Raw genomic sequence first — 15,923 nt, 5'->3', positions numbered from 1 at the left:
GTCTTCTCTATAAATTTGTTTCTACTTGTTTTAGATTTAAGTTTTTAATGTTTTTGTAATAATTTTCTTTACATGGAGTAGAAATTCACACTCTTTATCTCCTTTTGGAAATGCCACAAAATACACAGAAATAAACACAAAATAAACGTGCAAAATCACGTTTTATGATAATCAAGCTATTAAGCCCTTTCGAAATAGTTGCTGAATCTTTGAAAATACCATAGGAATATAATCTCGAAAAAGTTAAGAACACTACATCAAAATCTAATAATATTGGCTAACTAAACATATTAAAACATAAATAAGTAAAACATAATAAATAAAACATAATAAAAATATGAAAATTAAAAACTAAAAAAACCTCAAATACTTATTAAAAGAATCATGATGTTCTGGGGGAGAAAAAAAGAGTTAAAAAGTGTCCTAAACTGAGAATTTTTTAAAGTATATTTGAACAAAGCACACAAAAGGCATGGTCTTACCTGCCTGGGATACATAACAAGATTTGCACACAGTCCTCTTCTCATTAACTGTGCTAAGAAAGCAGCAGCAGCACACATGGTATTAACAATAAAATGTCAAAATCAGAAAAAAGAAACCCACTCATGTTTGCTTTGCAAATACTTTTGGTGCTTGCAATTGAATATAGTTCTATCATTCTAGTAATTCTTTTCTATTTCAGAAATAAGGAGGCTGCACTGTGATGATCTTCTTCAGTCAAGTTTCCCATTCCCAGCTCTGTGTTGGCAGTTTGGGGGACTGGTACGAAGAGATAGAAAAGAAGGTTAAGGCACAGTTTGTGAGAAGGAAAAATCCCTGTTTTCTTCCTTCACGAAAAGGGAAAAACCCTGTTCTTCCCTACTCTGTCTCTTTCCTGAGAGTCACCTTCACTAGTCACAAAGCATACTTCACTTTTGATACTTCTGGTCACAAAATGTGTGGAGTTCCCCTACAACAAGCAGGTCTCTGCAACACCAGCTGGGTGTCCACAATTAACTTGATTCAGGCACTGTGTCTGGGTGACATCTCTCTACCCAGAGATAGCATCAGATCCTGCAGGCTAAGAGCTCAGTCCCATAAGTCTGCCACAACCCTTTCCTATGCCAGTCACAAGCCCCCATTATCACCAACTGGCTACAGATGAGACATCCCAACAGCCCCCTCCATGGGTTCAATTAATTTGCCAGAGTGGCTCACAGAACTTAGAGAAACATTTCCTATGTTTACCAGTTTCTTAAAGAATGTGGTAAAGGATACAGATGAACTGCCAGATACACAGGGCAAGGGGCTTCTGGCTCCCACGGAGATGGAATATGGATGTGATTCACACCCTCCTGGTGTGAATATGCTCACCAACCTGGAAATTCTCCGAATCCTGTACTATTGGGGATTTTAGGGAGGCTTCATCACCCACACATGATAGATCACTAACTCCATTCTCAACACTTCTCCCTTCTCAAGGCAATGGGGGCAGGGCTGAAAATTCCAAGCTTCTAATCATGGCTTGCTTGGTCTTTTAATGACTGGCCTTCATGCAGGGGCCATCCAGGATCCCACCCAGAGTTGCCTCATTAGAACAAAAGACACTCCTATCACCCAGAAAATTACAAGGGTTTTAGGAGCTGGTTCAGGAATAGAGGATAAAGACCACTATTAGAATAAGAGATGTTCTTATCACTCAGGGCATCACAAGAGTATTGGGAACTCTGTGCCAGGAACCAGGGGACAAAGACCAATACATGCCTTCTATTATCTCCCAGTCCCTCAGGAAGAGCTGAAAAGCCACAATTTCACTCAGAACTCTACCTACTCCCCATTCCACCGCTGGGGTCAAAAGCATATGGCTAAAGAAAACAGCTTCCTACCAGTACTAGGAAGGTTCTGCAATTTAAAAAGCTCAACTCTGAGAACTCTAAACAATGCGAGTTTAGAAATCAGCAAGCCCAGTCTGACCCAGACAACTGCCAAGCTGCTTTTCAGGGGCTTGAAGGCCAGTTAGACAAGCAGCTTCCACATCACAGTACTTTCCTGATACACACAGCCCACTGCCAACACTAATTCTATACATGCACGCACGCATGCCCTTCCACACACACCCCTCAACTCCCAGCATTTCCCCCATTCTAAAAGGATCCCTGGCACTTAAGGTAACCAACTGCCAATAAAACTAGTAAGTGCTGAAAAACCACAGGCACTCAAGTGGCCTAGGTTCAAATATATTCCTAGCAAATCTTTATTTTATTAAACAAAAATACCCCCCAATCTTTTATTTGCAATGCACCTCTGTATTATCTTTTATAAGCTAACTATCTGACTCTTTGTACCTTTTGAATTTTGTACTGTGTTCATTTATTACCTATTCAAAGTAGGCTTTCTGACTAAATTACCCTAAGAAAGTGTAAAGAAACTTAAAGGTCTTTGCTTTGGGTCCTTTCAGACTCATCTCTTAAAAAGATTACAAAACAGTACTTTCATCTCCACTTGGACATTTCTTAAATCCAACTTTTTCTAATCAACTGTCACCATCACGTCTACTCCTCACATAGTGGTTTCATGGGATGTTACTGGTTTGTTCGCTGGGTTGCTATAACTGATGGAGGCCGGACAAAGTAAAAGAGAACCAGGAAAACTGGGAAAGTAATGAAGCCCCACTGGAAATGGTGGCCCCCCACCTCTCCAACATCTTCTACCACTCTCCTCCACTTGGCCTTCAGCCACTCTGGCCAGCTTCCTGCTTTTCCCCCTTGCCAAATTCATTCCCACTCAGGGCCTCCATATTACATGCTCTTCCCTCTGCCTCGCTGTTCAGAGACTACCTGACCCCAATTTACCAACACCCCTACCACCACTTAGTTCCATCACACATCCACTTCCTGCCCAGCACCACCATTGCCCAAAATCATGAACTTCACTAATATTTTTGCTCATTTACTGTCTCTCTGCATCTGTTACCAGAAGCTTCACAGAAGCAAGAGCTTCCATTCTGCTTTGTTCACCATTGCATTCCAAGAACAGCGCCTGGCCCACAAGCAGGCCCCCGATAAAGGTTTGTACAATGAATGTGTAAACGAATGAATGACTTCAAGAATGAACATTCTGATCTGAGCTCAGGTCATGATCTCAGGATCATGAGCCCGAGGTAGGGCTCCACACTCACTGTGGAATCTGCCTGGGATTCTCTCTCTCCCTCTGTATCTCCCTCTGCTTGTGCTTGCAAGCATATGTGCTCTCTCTCAAAATACATAAAATCTTAAAAAAAAAAAAAAAAAAAAAGAACCATTTTCCCTATTGAAAGGCTTAGTAAGTTAGGCAGTGAGGGTTTCCAGAAGGCTGGGAAAAAGACTGAACATGAACATTCTTGAGGAACCTTCATGTCACTTTAAGACAGAAATTCTCAAACTGGATTCAAGAAAATCTTCCTGGGTATCGAGAGGATGTTACTCAGCAAGCTGACTTTAGATGCATATGTTTTTTACTAAATTTTAAAGTTTGGGGACTTTATTTCTAAATTCAATTCCTTATTCTTCTTTTATCCACATATTATCTTCTTTGCCTAGGACAGTGCTCTTGTCTGTTTCATATATTAACCACTGTAAATCAAATGCTTCAAACTCAACACTCAAAATTTTACATCATGTCTCTTTCACTCTGACCTAGATAAAGAAAATGATGATGACAAAAAATGTTATGACCACCCTATCAACCTTCTTTTGCAAAGTGATTATTCTACTACTAACTAAACTTTGGAACTCAGATTTGATATCCATTGTTGGCTATGAACCACTATCGACAAGTAATTAAAAAAGTACCTGCTACTTGATTGTAGTTTGCTGACCTGTTTATTTACTTACTAATAAAAGGTTCCAGGCTATCAGCAAAATGAAAATCCTTTTTCCTCAGGCACTCCATCACTTGGGTTGAGGATCAGTACATTATATCAACAACCCAAAACAAATCTTGCAAGATGGCACAGACTCAAAAGTTAACACGTGAAAGAAAGGCTAAGAGCCCTCTCATGGGAATATCAACTGAAATTCAGAAAAAATTAACAACCCATTACTCATACACTGCCATGGGGCTGCTATTTAACATTATCAGATACCCTGTTACTAAGACATTGGAAAGAAGAGCTAGAAGACTTCCCTGACACATTTTTATCAAGCCCTTATTGGTAGACACTAGCATTCAGTGTATTTTGGGTATTTTTCAATTCCTCTACTAGACGGTAAGCTTCTTAAAAGCAGGGACAATGTGTGCATTCATTCATTCACACAGTCAACAAATCATATTGAGCATATACTATATTCTAAGCACCAAGGACACAGGAGTACAAAAAACAGACAAAAATCTCGAGCCTCATAAACTGGCTGCATTCTACTGAGAGGAAACAGAAGCATACAAATGATACATGTCTTGGTGGTCATGTGCTGCCCAGAAAGAAGCCTAGGAGACCCAGTGACAACGGACTGGTGTTACTTTCTATAGCATTAAAGACCTATCTGATGAGGTGAAAACTAAGCCTTCAAAGACCTAAAGTAAGGGAGCAAGGCATGCAGATAATATGGGGGAGAAAGAGCACAGAGGCCAGGGAGGCTGCAAGAAAGGGAAGAGGAAGAGTGGTAAGAGATGAGGTCAGAGCCACTGCAGGGGACCCAAACACCCAGAGCCTCAGAGGTCATGATTAAGATGTTGGATTCACTGAGACAGAATACCACTGGAGCGGAGAAGTGACATGATCTGACATCTATGTTAAAAGAATCACCCCAGCAGCTGCGGCAGACAAGACTAGAGGAGCGAGGGCAAAAGCAGTTAGGAAAACCAGTAAGGAAGATTCATAAGTAGTCCAGGCAATAGGCAATAATGGGTTAGGCTAAAAGAACACAGTAGAGGCTGACGGGAGAAGATTAGGCAGGATCTGCTGTCAGATTAGATGTGGGTATGAGAAAGAGAGAAGTCAAGAATGTCTCCAAGGTTTCTAACCTGAGTAACTGGTAGCATGGATATTTCCTTTACTGAAAGAGGCACAACTGGAGAAGCAGGTTTCTGCTGCTGTTTGGTTTTTGGTGGATGTAATCAAGAATTCAGTTTGGGTATTTTAAATCTGAGATCCAAATGGAAACACAGAGTAGACTACAGGATACTCAAGTCTTGATTTCAGAAGAAAAATTAGGGCTAAAAATAGACAGTTGAAAGTAATCACTATAAATATGGTATTTGTTTTTTTAAGATTTTTAAGTATTTATTTATTTGAGAAAGAGTGAGGGAGAGAGAGAGCACACTAGCAGGAGCAGAGGGAGAGGGAGAAGCAGACTCCCCACTGAGAGGGAGCCCCATGCTGGGCTCCATCCCAAGGTCCTGGGATCATGACTTGGGCCAAAGGCAGAAGCTCAACCAACTAAGCCACCCAGGAGCCCCTAAATATGGTATTTAAAGGTGGGACCGGATAAGGTCACCTACCCTATGGTGTGTGCTGGGGTGAAGGAGTAGTTCAAAGATTGTGTCCTTGTGCATTGCAATGAAAGTTTCAGGAAAATGAGGAGGAATACAATACTAAGAAGGAATAACCAGAAAAAAAGAAAGAACTAAAAAGATGTCCTAGAAGCAAGGTAAAGAAAGGAATGAAAGGAATGATGAGGTAACAAGGACTCAGGACCAGCCACTGGATTTGTTAACTTGTTATCTTGAAGACTGGCTCCAGCAGAATCATAGAAGAGTGCCTGACGGGAATGAATTCAAGAGAAATTGGAAGAGGGAAAGTGGACACAGTGAGAACAGAAAAATGTTTCTATGAAAGAGAAGAGAGAAATGGGATAGTAGCTGGAGGGAACATGGGGGCAAGGGAGCATTTCTTTCTTTTTTTTTTTTTTTAATTTTATTTACTTATTTGACAAAGATCACAAGTAGGCAGAGAGGCAGGCAGAGAGAGAGGAAGGGAAGCAGGCTTCCTGCCGAGCAGAGAGCCCGATGCGGGGCTTGATCCCAGGACCCCAGGATCACGACCCGAGCGGAAGGCAAAGGCTTTAACCCACTGAACCACCCAGGCACCCCGGGAGCATTTATACTTCAGCCTGTTTGCCTTGGGAATGATAAAGTAGAGAAGGAAAGGCAATGAAGTAGGAAAAACAGGACACCCACAAGGAGTGAGGCTGCTGGGGAGGCTGGAGGGACTGGACAGAGATATATAGCAGGTAGACAGCTTGACTTTATGAGGGACCAACAGATTTATTTACCTGTGTATTCCCAGGATCTTATACAGAGACTAGTCCATAATAGGGCTCTCAAAAAAATGAATAAACTAATGTACTCTTGAACAAGGACTCTTCATTTTTGTACTAAGCAATGAAGAAAAACAGAGACTGCTTCACACAAAGTAGATATGCAACACCATCATTTACTGAGAAATGAAAATCACTCAAGAGCAAAAAAGGTTGGGGTAAAAAATGGAAAAGAAGAATGGAGGCTGCAATATGATTTCAGACCAGAATTCACATCTCAGGACATAGTCAGAAAAGGAGGTAATGGGAGAAATGCCTAACCGACTAGCCAGCATTATTAGGTAGGCACAAGGGAAAGCACACATCCCCAGAAGCCTCTGGGAAAGACTGAGAGAAATGAGCATCAGAAACGTCCAATCAGATGACTGGATCACCATGACCTTACAGCAATGTAATAATACTGGACAATGACCAAGATATGTTACCAAAAAACTCCCCAACCAGCCTGGGATCTACTGGAAGCTCTTCGTCATGGTTATCGCCTCTGGGATTGCCACCTGCACTTTTACTCCCCTCTCTAGAGCCCAGGGGATGGTGTGGTCTGCAGTGACGTCCTTCCACCTGCTCCTCAGGGACATTTTTACTGACAAACACTCAGGCCACCGGAGTCTCTGCCCACTGAGGATCTTCCATGTCAATCATCTCCCCACTCCTCCTCAAGGAGCTGAGAAAACGAGAAGCAGCAGTCCCTTGCCAAGAGATGGAAAAGCTCAACAAGCCAACCTAAGATCCTTAAGGACAGTTTTGTCCTTTCTTTTTAAAAGAAGTTTTAATACACGGGGAAATCTGAGACGATCCTATCAGTACTCCATTTCTTTCTTTCTTTCTTTCTTTCTTTTTAAGATTTTATTTATTTATTTGACAGATCACAAGTAGGCAGAGAGGCAGGCAGGAAGAGAGAGGAGGAAGCAGGCTCCCTGCTGAGCAGAGAGTCCAATGCGGGGCTCGATCCCATGACCCTGGGATCATGACCTGAGCCGAAGGCAGAGGCTTTAACCCACTGAGCCACCCAGGCGCCCCTCAGTACTCCATTTCTATCTTGAATAAAAACAGATCTTTTAGGCGCAGCTTGAACTTTCCAAGCACTAAGCACTGTGAAATCACTTGGTGTACAGCCGGTGTCACTGGCCTTTCTAAAAGAGTATTTCACACTGCTAGACATTTCAGCCATCTAAAATGCCTGCCGCACTCCCTCATGCCACTCTGGGAAGATACAAGAGTACAAGCAAGCCCGCCTCTAGTATACTTCACTTCCTGTCATCACAGAGGCTCCAAAAAAGAGGGATGAAGGAAAATCTCGAATTGAAGTGCTTTCGGGGAGCCAAAGTTGAATAATACGACAAAGATGAGTGTCATACTACCCAATCTAGAACAGTAAAATCTTACTCAAGAAACCAGTTTCAGCCTTCTACACTGTTTACGATAAAATGTTAACTAGAAGACATGGCAGATTAAAAATATAAGTATATATTTATTTGCTAATCCTTATTTGTTGGTCCAGGACCTTGTCTTGAGCATAGGTCTACTGGTGAACCGCAGAGTTGTCTTTCATATACCACACCCATCATGCATGACCTATGTTTTCCAGTTCAGGGGTTGGGGTTTTTTTTTCCTTTTTAAAAGATTTATTCATTTGGGATGCCTGGGTGGCTCAGTGGGTTAAGCCTCTGCCTTCAGCTCAGGTCACAATCCTAGGGTCCTGGGATTGAGCCCTGCATGGGGCTCTCTGCTCAGCAGGGGCCCTGCTTCCCCCTCCGCCTCCCTCCTTGTGATCTCTCTCTCTTTCTCTGTCAAATAAATAAATAAATAAATAAAATCTTTAAAAAAAAGATTTATTCATTTATTTGAGAGAGAGAAAGCATATGTGTGCACTTGGGCAAGCAGGGGGAGGCGCACAGAGAGAGGGAGGGAGAGAGACTCTCTAGCAGACTCCCTGCTGGATACATAGGGTTCAAACCCACAAACCCTGGATCATGACCTGAGCCTAAACCAAGAGTCAAAGGCTTAACCAAATGAGCCACCCACGCGCCCCTCCAATTCAGGTTTCTATAAAGAAAAACAAACACCTGAAAACACTCACAAAGAGATCTATGTGCAGAGTCCTTCCAGACTTTTAAGACTCCCTCTTCATCTTTTGTAGTTTATCGATACCATTGAGCAATACTTTCTTTTACTGACTTGAAATTATCGAGTTATTCCAAAGCATTTAGGATACTTCTCACAAAACTGTTCTTTTTCAACTCAAATTTCACAGGCTTACATCATATTTAATTACACCACATAATTACAATAACAAGTATGACGAACATAAAAACAGGAATAAAGACAACTGATTCTTTGTAAGCATGCAATAGATCCAGAGGCCTCATGGTTGGGAGATATATGGAACCCAATGGCTCACAGAGCAACAAGGGCATTCAGTGTACCACGCTGTTTAAGTGGAGGTTGGGTAAGACACTGTCTACTGTGTATTAGTAGGTTCAAAGTTTTGTAATAAACACCTTAGTTATCATGACTGTCCCAAACTTAAAGGTTTAATTTATCAAAACGTCAGTAACAATTAGTAAAACTGTGAAGTGGGGGAATTTTCCTTTTGATTCTTGCTTACTAACAGGAAAAGTAGCCTGAGATCTGAAGTAAAGGAAGCGCATTCTCTTCATGCTGTTGGGCCTGTTCTCTCTCCCTCTAGACTCTAAGCTCCCTATGTACCTGTCCCCTTTGTAACAGTATCTCAATAAACTAGCTCCATAACCTTGCTGAATATGTTCATACATCCTAACCTCAGTAAGTATTTCAGCTATCACTGCTGGCATCTAAATAAAATCTTCTGGGGCTGAAAAAACAGAATGTTAGGTTTAATTCCAGTCTATTATGTGCTAATATTTTCCATCTCTTTCTCTTTACATTGTATGTATGTATGTTTCCTGACACTGATAAATTCAATTTATTAACCAGGGTCCCTTTATACTTACATTACTATTGTATTCAAGCTAATAATATTCTATAAACTATTCTATCTTGATTAAAGCCACTGGTTCCCATTAAAAAATAAAATTGGGTTGAATATCCTATTGAGTTTGAATTTCACATTCCCACAATGTGTGGCAGCTAATACTTCCAGTTTCTGGCACTTCTATTGAGAACATAAAAGTTCTCCCGGAACTAACAAATTACTTCCCTTCTAACACAATTATGTAATCTGAATTGACCGGCACCCTAGAGATTATTTTGTGGTCCAAAATCCCTCTCAATTAAGGGAACCCATCGAAAAGTACCCAACTTTTTTGGACAAGAAGGGATGTTTACCTTTAAATCCCACATTATAGAGGGCTACACCCATAGTAGGCTCTTAACACATACTTGTTAATTGAATTGAACAAGTCTAAAATGGGTGCATTTCATTAATCTTCTTGTTCTTTCTGGGCTTTAGCTATAACATCCACTGAATCTGTAATTAAAAATTTGCATGAATCTTCTGCTCATTAGCCAATGTTCAAAAAGAAATTCAGCAGAGGAAACTCCACAATCAGTCAAACGTTTTAACATTAAGGCTGTTAATGTCAGTACATGATAAAACTAAAAGAAAATGGAAAATCAAGTCTTAGTTTGCTTATGATCTTTGAAAAGTTTCCAATTTATCCAAAATACTCACATGTTCTCAATTCCTAGTCTGATTTTTTTTTTAACAAATGAAGTCTTGCATCATTCATACAACTAAATTATACACCTTCTACTTATAATTGGGGTGCTCACAGGATTAACCGCAGTACTGTAGTAAGACATGTTATTATGCTAATTAATTTTCCCTCCAGTTAAAACAGACTGTGATCCCATCTGATTTCCCATAATATGATATGATAATGAAGAGAACAAAGCCTCTGGAGCAGTAAACAGCACCAACAATTTTATTTTACTCAAGTATGTATTCCAAAACTACATAATTCACAGCATGGCCCTGCTAAGCACCCCAATACAATACATCTGGTTTTGGGGGCTTTTACAATATATGACAGGACACAAAATATACATTTCCAAATTCCCTTTCCTTCTGTTTTGCTGAAAGGAAACAGACACAGACACACACAGAGGTGTGTGTGCGCGCGCGCGCGCACACACACACACACACACACAGTCCCTCAATAGCACAATTACTGCTTTGCTAATTTTATTCAAGCAATAATTTAAAGTCCCACTTCCTCCTAAATATCTCTGGACAGCAACTCTTGGCAATCCATCTGCCTCTTTCATCACAGCTTCTTTTCATAACTAACGGGTCAAGTTCCTCTCCCCCCATTTCAACACGAGGCACTGTACTTGCAGCCCTGCCACGATAGCCCACTGCTGAATGCCAGAATATAGCATATTGAATTTCACTGTCCTTCATTGTTTCCAGTTTAACTGCCATTTTACCACCATGCACAGGAGAGAAACGCTTTCCCACAGGCATCTTATGAATTTCCAAAGCAGCTATTCTTTGTGGATTTAAAAAAAAATTGCCGTCTCTGAATTCCCTTTATCACCACAGAAACGGCTTTGGGAGGCTGAGATTTTTTTTTTTTTTTAAGTACCCCATGCAAAAAGAAACTGATTCTAAGTATTTCTATTTCGCTAGCAAATTTAATCCTAAAGGCCTTACTGTAGGGCAATGTCAGGGCAAAGATCTGTTAACATTGCTTTTGGCCTTCCCAATTAAAATGAAATATTTTCAGGTCATTAAAGGTTATCTTATCAAATGTCCTTTCTTCTCAACTACACCAGAAGGCTACCCAGAGCACTGTAAAATAAACAATTGGCTTTGGCGTTCGTACAACGCCCTAAATCTGCCTAAACCGCCCCCTCCTTAGGCTCACAGACACATAATCTCTCGGCAACCCCCAAACCTGCCAATGAAGTGGACTATTTCTCTGGCACAAAGGGCCGGCCTGCGCCTCGTGCACAGCGGCCTCTGCACACATGTGCCGGCTGACAAGTGCGGAGCTGCCCTTCCTGGATCCGAAGCTGGAGGCCTAGCCCAAAGGCCACACACACTTCCCCACCCACCGCCTTCTCTCGGCGGCCACTGTCCCCTATGACAGGCGGTCGGCTCTGAAGCTCCCCCGGCCTGACCCGTGCCGTGCGGCCACGCTCGGACCCGCTTTCCCTCCGCCCACCGTCCTTTTTCCTTCCTCCTCTTCTTTGCCTCAAGAAATTCCGTCGGAACTTCATTCGGGCTGGGACGAGCGGCCCTGCCCGACCCGGGCACACCCTCCCCCAGCGGCCGCGCCCCCCGCGCCTCGGCCCGAGGCGACCGCCGACTCCCGCGACCCCCGGCCCGCCCGGCCGGAGCCTCACCTCCTCCTCGCTCTCGCTGCGGAAACACAGGCACGCGGCCCGCTTCTTGTACCCGTCGCCGTCATAGGTGCGAGTCTGGTTCGACTTGAGCTTCATCATCCTCCGGGCCCGGGTGGGGGTGCTGTGCGGGTCGCGGGAGTGGAGGGTGGGGAGCCCGCTCCGGACGGCGGCGCGCGCGCGCGTCCCCGGCTCGGCCAAGGGAAGCAGGGAGGGAGAGCCGCTTCTCCGCTACACGGCTCGGCCGCTGGTCCGCCACGGCTGTCTCATTCCCCCCGGCCCAGGCCCCGCGCCGCCGCCGCCGTCACGGCTGCCGTCCCCGCTGCCGCCACGGCCGCCGCCCCCTCTGCCACCGCCACCCCCGACGACGACCGCGCCGCCATCTTGGGCGCGCTGCGTCAGCGGCGTAAAGCCGCGCGGGCCTGCGGGACGGCCGCGCGCTCGTAGCGCAGGCCGCGTCCGGGAATCGCACCCTCCCAGTCCGCGCGGCGTAAACGAGCGTCCGGAATGAAAGGGCCGTGTGAATGGAGGCGGCCGCAACGCCGGGAACGTAGGGGTGGGGAAGGTGGGGCGCGCGCGGAGGAAGTCGGGGGAGAAAGGGTTGCCGGCGCAGGGTCGCCCCACTGGGTTGAGTCGTGACGGGAGAGGAGACCTGGCTATCCCGCCACGCGGTTTGTCGGAGGGTGGAGCAGGCGTTTGCCCAAGGTCACGCCGCGATTCCGCGGCCGGAGATGACCTAAGGTCAGGCCGCCCCTCCTTGGCCTTGCCGGTTCATCTGGGTGGGGGTGAAGAAGTGGGATGCGATTGAACGCTCTGGAGCGTGCAACCTGAGATAACTAGAATTAGGCACTGCACGGCAACGGGAGTGAGGGGAACGGGGGGAGGGGCGTTGTGCACTTAGCATTGACATCCAGAAGCTCTGGAAGTCTTACTGGCTGGGGCATTGACAGATGTTTCTACTGCAATCCTGAGTGGTGCAAAAACAAGTGCTTCTTATTAGGGTAAACAGGAGGGCCAGAAAAGGAAGATACATAATGCAGATCAAAGGGCATCATCGTTTCTGGCAATCAACAAGGACTATATAGTGTGAATGTCAAACAGATTGTCCAGGGGAAAATACATAACCAGACGCAGTGGAGCAAGGAATAATGGAATATAACCTGTTAATGTTCTCAGCAGACCAGACCAAACATAATACCATGCCCATTCCCTGCACGTGGTGTGTGTAGTTTGTCTGTGAGCTGCTGGTTGCCCTTCTTTAATTTGCTTGTATTTAGCACAGTAAGAAAATCAGGATTTGAAACCAAACCTTAGTTGGAATCTGTTGCATCATTTATTGACCTCTAGTTGGCGTTTGGCAGTTAGTAGTCGCTTAATACACTGCAACTAATACTGACTTTTTAAAAAATTAATACCAATATCTGTTTCTATATATCACAATTACACTTTTAAAGATTTTATTTATTTATTTGACAGACAGAGACCACAAGTAGGCAGAGAGGCAGGTGGGGGCGGGGGGGGGGGGGACGTGGAGAAGCAGGCTCCCTGCTAAGCAGAGAGCCTTTGCAGACCTGGGATCATGACCTGAGCGAAAGGCAGCGGCTTAACCCATTGAGCCACCCAGGTGCCCCTAATACTGACATTTCATTTAACCCTTGCCACAAAAATGCGGGATTTCAGTTAATTCGGGTCAATCCTTATGCAATATAATTCCTCAAATCTTGGTCATTTTGGCTGTCTTTCTAGCTTTCTCTTCTTCCATGTGAGGTCTCTAAAAGGAAGGAAGGAAAAAAGTTCTGGCTGTAGAAATCCTATAACGTGTTTGTTGTCAAAAATTTGAAAAATACAGAGGGCATAAAAAAACTAAATCATATATCTTTGAACACATTCTGTAGAGATCTGTAGCCTGTTTTCTTTCTTTTTTTCCTGGTCTATCTCCCATGTTGTTACTTTTCTTTTTAAATACCATTTCTAATTACTACCAGTAGTCCACCATAGGGATGCACCATCAATTATTTTACCTTTTCCTCATTGTTAGAAGCTTAGGTTGTGTCCTCTGTTTCATTGGAACGGTAGTGAATGTTCCAGTACATAAATCCTTATCCCTATTTCAGATATTCCCACAAGATAAATTCCCAGAGGCAGGTGAAAGGGGGTAGTGTCATATTTATGGCTTTTGCTGCCTGTTGCCAAAGCCTTCCCAGAAAAGTTCTCTGAGTACAATCACTCCCGCAGCGAGACAGCTACACTGTGCTATTTGCCACTTTCTTAGGGTTGGTATGTAAAGTGCTACCTAAAGGCATCCCAGATCTCAGGGCAGCACAGTAAAGACAACAAGCAAGTTAGATTGTAAAGTCATGGACAGGCCCTGTGTCATTTACCTTCATACCTCTACCTCCTAGCACAGGGCCTTGTCCAAAATAAGAAGTTGGTAAATGTTGATTGAATCGGTGGATGGGTTTTTCTGTTGGTTTCTAATTCTTCCCCAGTTATTATGGGCCTGTCTAGTTGCAAGAATCCACAAGACCACTCCCACAATTCTTGCCTTACTAGTAATTATTTTTCCTTTGTTCGGGAAACATTAACCGAAGGATTCCACCCTTTCCTGGAAGACAATAGTAGATATCAGTCTTAAATTCACTTTAAAAATATACTTGTTAACATATTATTCCAGTTAAATATATCTCCATGGGGCGCCTGGGTGGGTCAGTGGTTTAAGCCTCTGCCTTTGGCTCGGGCCATGATCTCGGGGTCCTGGGGTCGAGCCCCACATCGGGCTCTCTGTTCGGCATGGAGCCTGCTTCCTTCTCTCTCTCCCTGCCTCTCGGCCTACTTGTGATCTATGTCTGTCAAATAAATAAATAAAATCTTAAAAAAAAAAATACATCTCCACAAGTGCTGTAAGAAAAAAACTGGTATGTAAAGTGCTACCTAAAGCTTATGACCGAGTTAGAGTATAGATAGCTCTTCATTTGCCTAAGTCAGAAACTGGGAGTCAGTGATCTATGTCTTACCTTCTCTCCAATTGATAATGAGCTCCACTGCTTCGCCTTCTTGACATCCTCAACCCGGGCCCCTTGCCTTCTTGCCCTGCGCCATTATTTCATTAGGACTCCCCCCTCTTTCCTGTACCATGGCCTCCTGGGCTGCTGTCCATCCTCCCCCCTGCAGCAGAATGAATCCTTCCGAATGCAGATCTAAATAGGTCATGGCCTTGAATGAAACCCTACTTGCTCCTCAGTGCTCTCAAGATAAAACCAAATTCTACCAGGAGATACCAGATTCTGCAGGAGTTTAGTCATTCAAAACTACTTACAGTTTCCTGAACCTCTAACCTTGAATCTTCTGAGTCTTTGAACATTCCTCCCTGGTGTCTGGAAGGCTCTTCTTCCAAGACTGTTGCATACTTCGTTGTCCCTCCCCATCCACTTAGAGAGAAGCCAAATTATATTTATCCTTCGAAACTCAAAAGTTATTGCCTAATTGCCTCTGTCCTTCCTACTGCCTCAGTTTGTCCTGCTAATTTATCACATTGTCACATGGTATTGTCACTGGGTTGGTTTGTTTCTTTGTTTTACCAGTCTCATATTTCAGACTTACTAAAGGCAGGGTCTCTGTCTCACTTATCCTTGCTTATTTTTACTCAGCAGTTATCCCAGGTCCTGACCTAGAACCCACCTCAACAAAAGTGTATTAATGGAAGAACAACTACCGCCCTTCCAGAACCCCATCTTGATGATAGAGCTTACTCACTTGTCTGCAGGAACACCCCCACACAACACACCTACAATCCTCTGAATGAAGCTCACATACCATTCTCCTGATCCCACATTTCAGAGATTATCTGTAATAACTTTTTAGGGAGAATCCTGGGTGAATAACAAAATGCAGAAGATTGGTTTTCATAGGCTCCTTAGTCCATCCTGCTCCTCTAGCATGCCTTTCTCTCCTCCCTCCTCCCAGGACTGCCTTGTTCACCCCATCGAGTCCCCCAGGAGCACCTACTATTTCTGATCTTTGCTTTCGTACAAGTTACCTATTCATGCATAACAAATCTCCTCAAAACATAGTGGCTTAAAACATAAATCATGGGGTGTCTGGGTGGCTTAGTCAGTTAAGCATCTGCCTTTGGCTCAAGTCATGGTCCAAGGGTTCCAGGATCAAGCCCCACCTCAGGTTCCTCAAATAAATTAATCATCTAAGAATTAATTAATTAATTATAAATAATTATAATATTTATAATAATATATATTTATAATAATTATAAATAAATAAATATAAACATCTAAAATATAAATATAAATGAATTATAAAATATAA

The 15,923-nt window shown here is 43.5% G+C and overlaps 1 protein-coding gene across 2 annotated transcripts in view; it reads right to left on the bottom strand.

Moving 5' to 3' along the window:
* Positions 1–12,094, bottom strand: part of NUDT3 (nudix hydrolase 3) — a 117,551-nt gene extending 105,457 nt beyond the window's left edge. For both annotated transcript variants that reach the window (XR_014312241.1, XM_082732431.1), the window contains exon 1: positions 11,607–12,094. Coding sequence is in view for 1 of the 2 variants with exons in the window: in XM_082732431.1 (XP_082588557.1) it covers positions 11,607–11,705 (99 nt within the window). In the remaining variant the exon portion in view is untranslated. The remainder of the gene's footprint in view (positions 1–11,606) is intronic.
* Between the last annotated feature and the right edge of the window lie 3,829 nt (positions 12,095–15,923).

This window comes from Mustela nivalis, assembly GCF_964662115.1.
Source record: "Mustela nivalis genome assembly, chromosome: 5".
NCBI lineage: Eukaryota > Metazoa > Chordata > Mammalia > Carnivora > Mustelidae > Mustela > Mustela nivalis.
The sequence above is the reverse complement of the archived record's forward strand: the minus strand, read 5'-3'. Positions and strand labels throughout refer to the sequence as shown.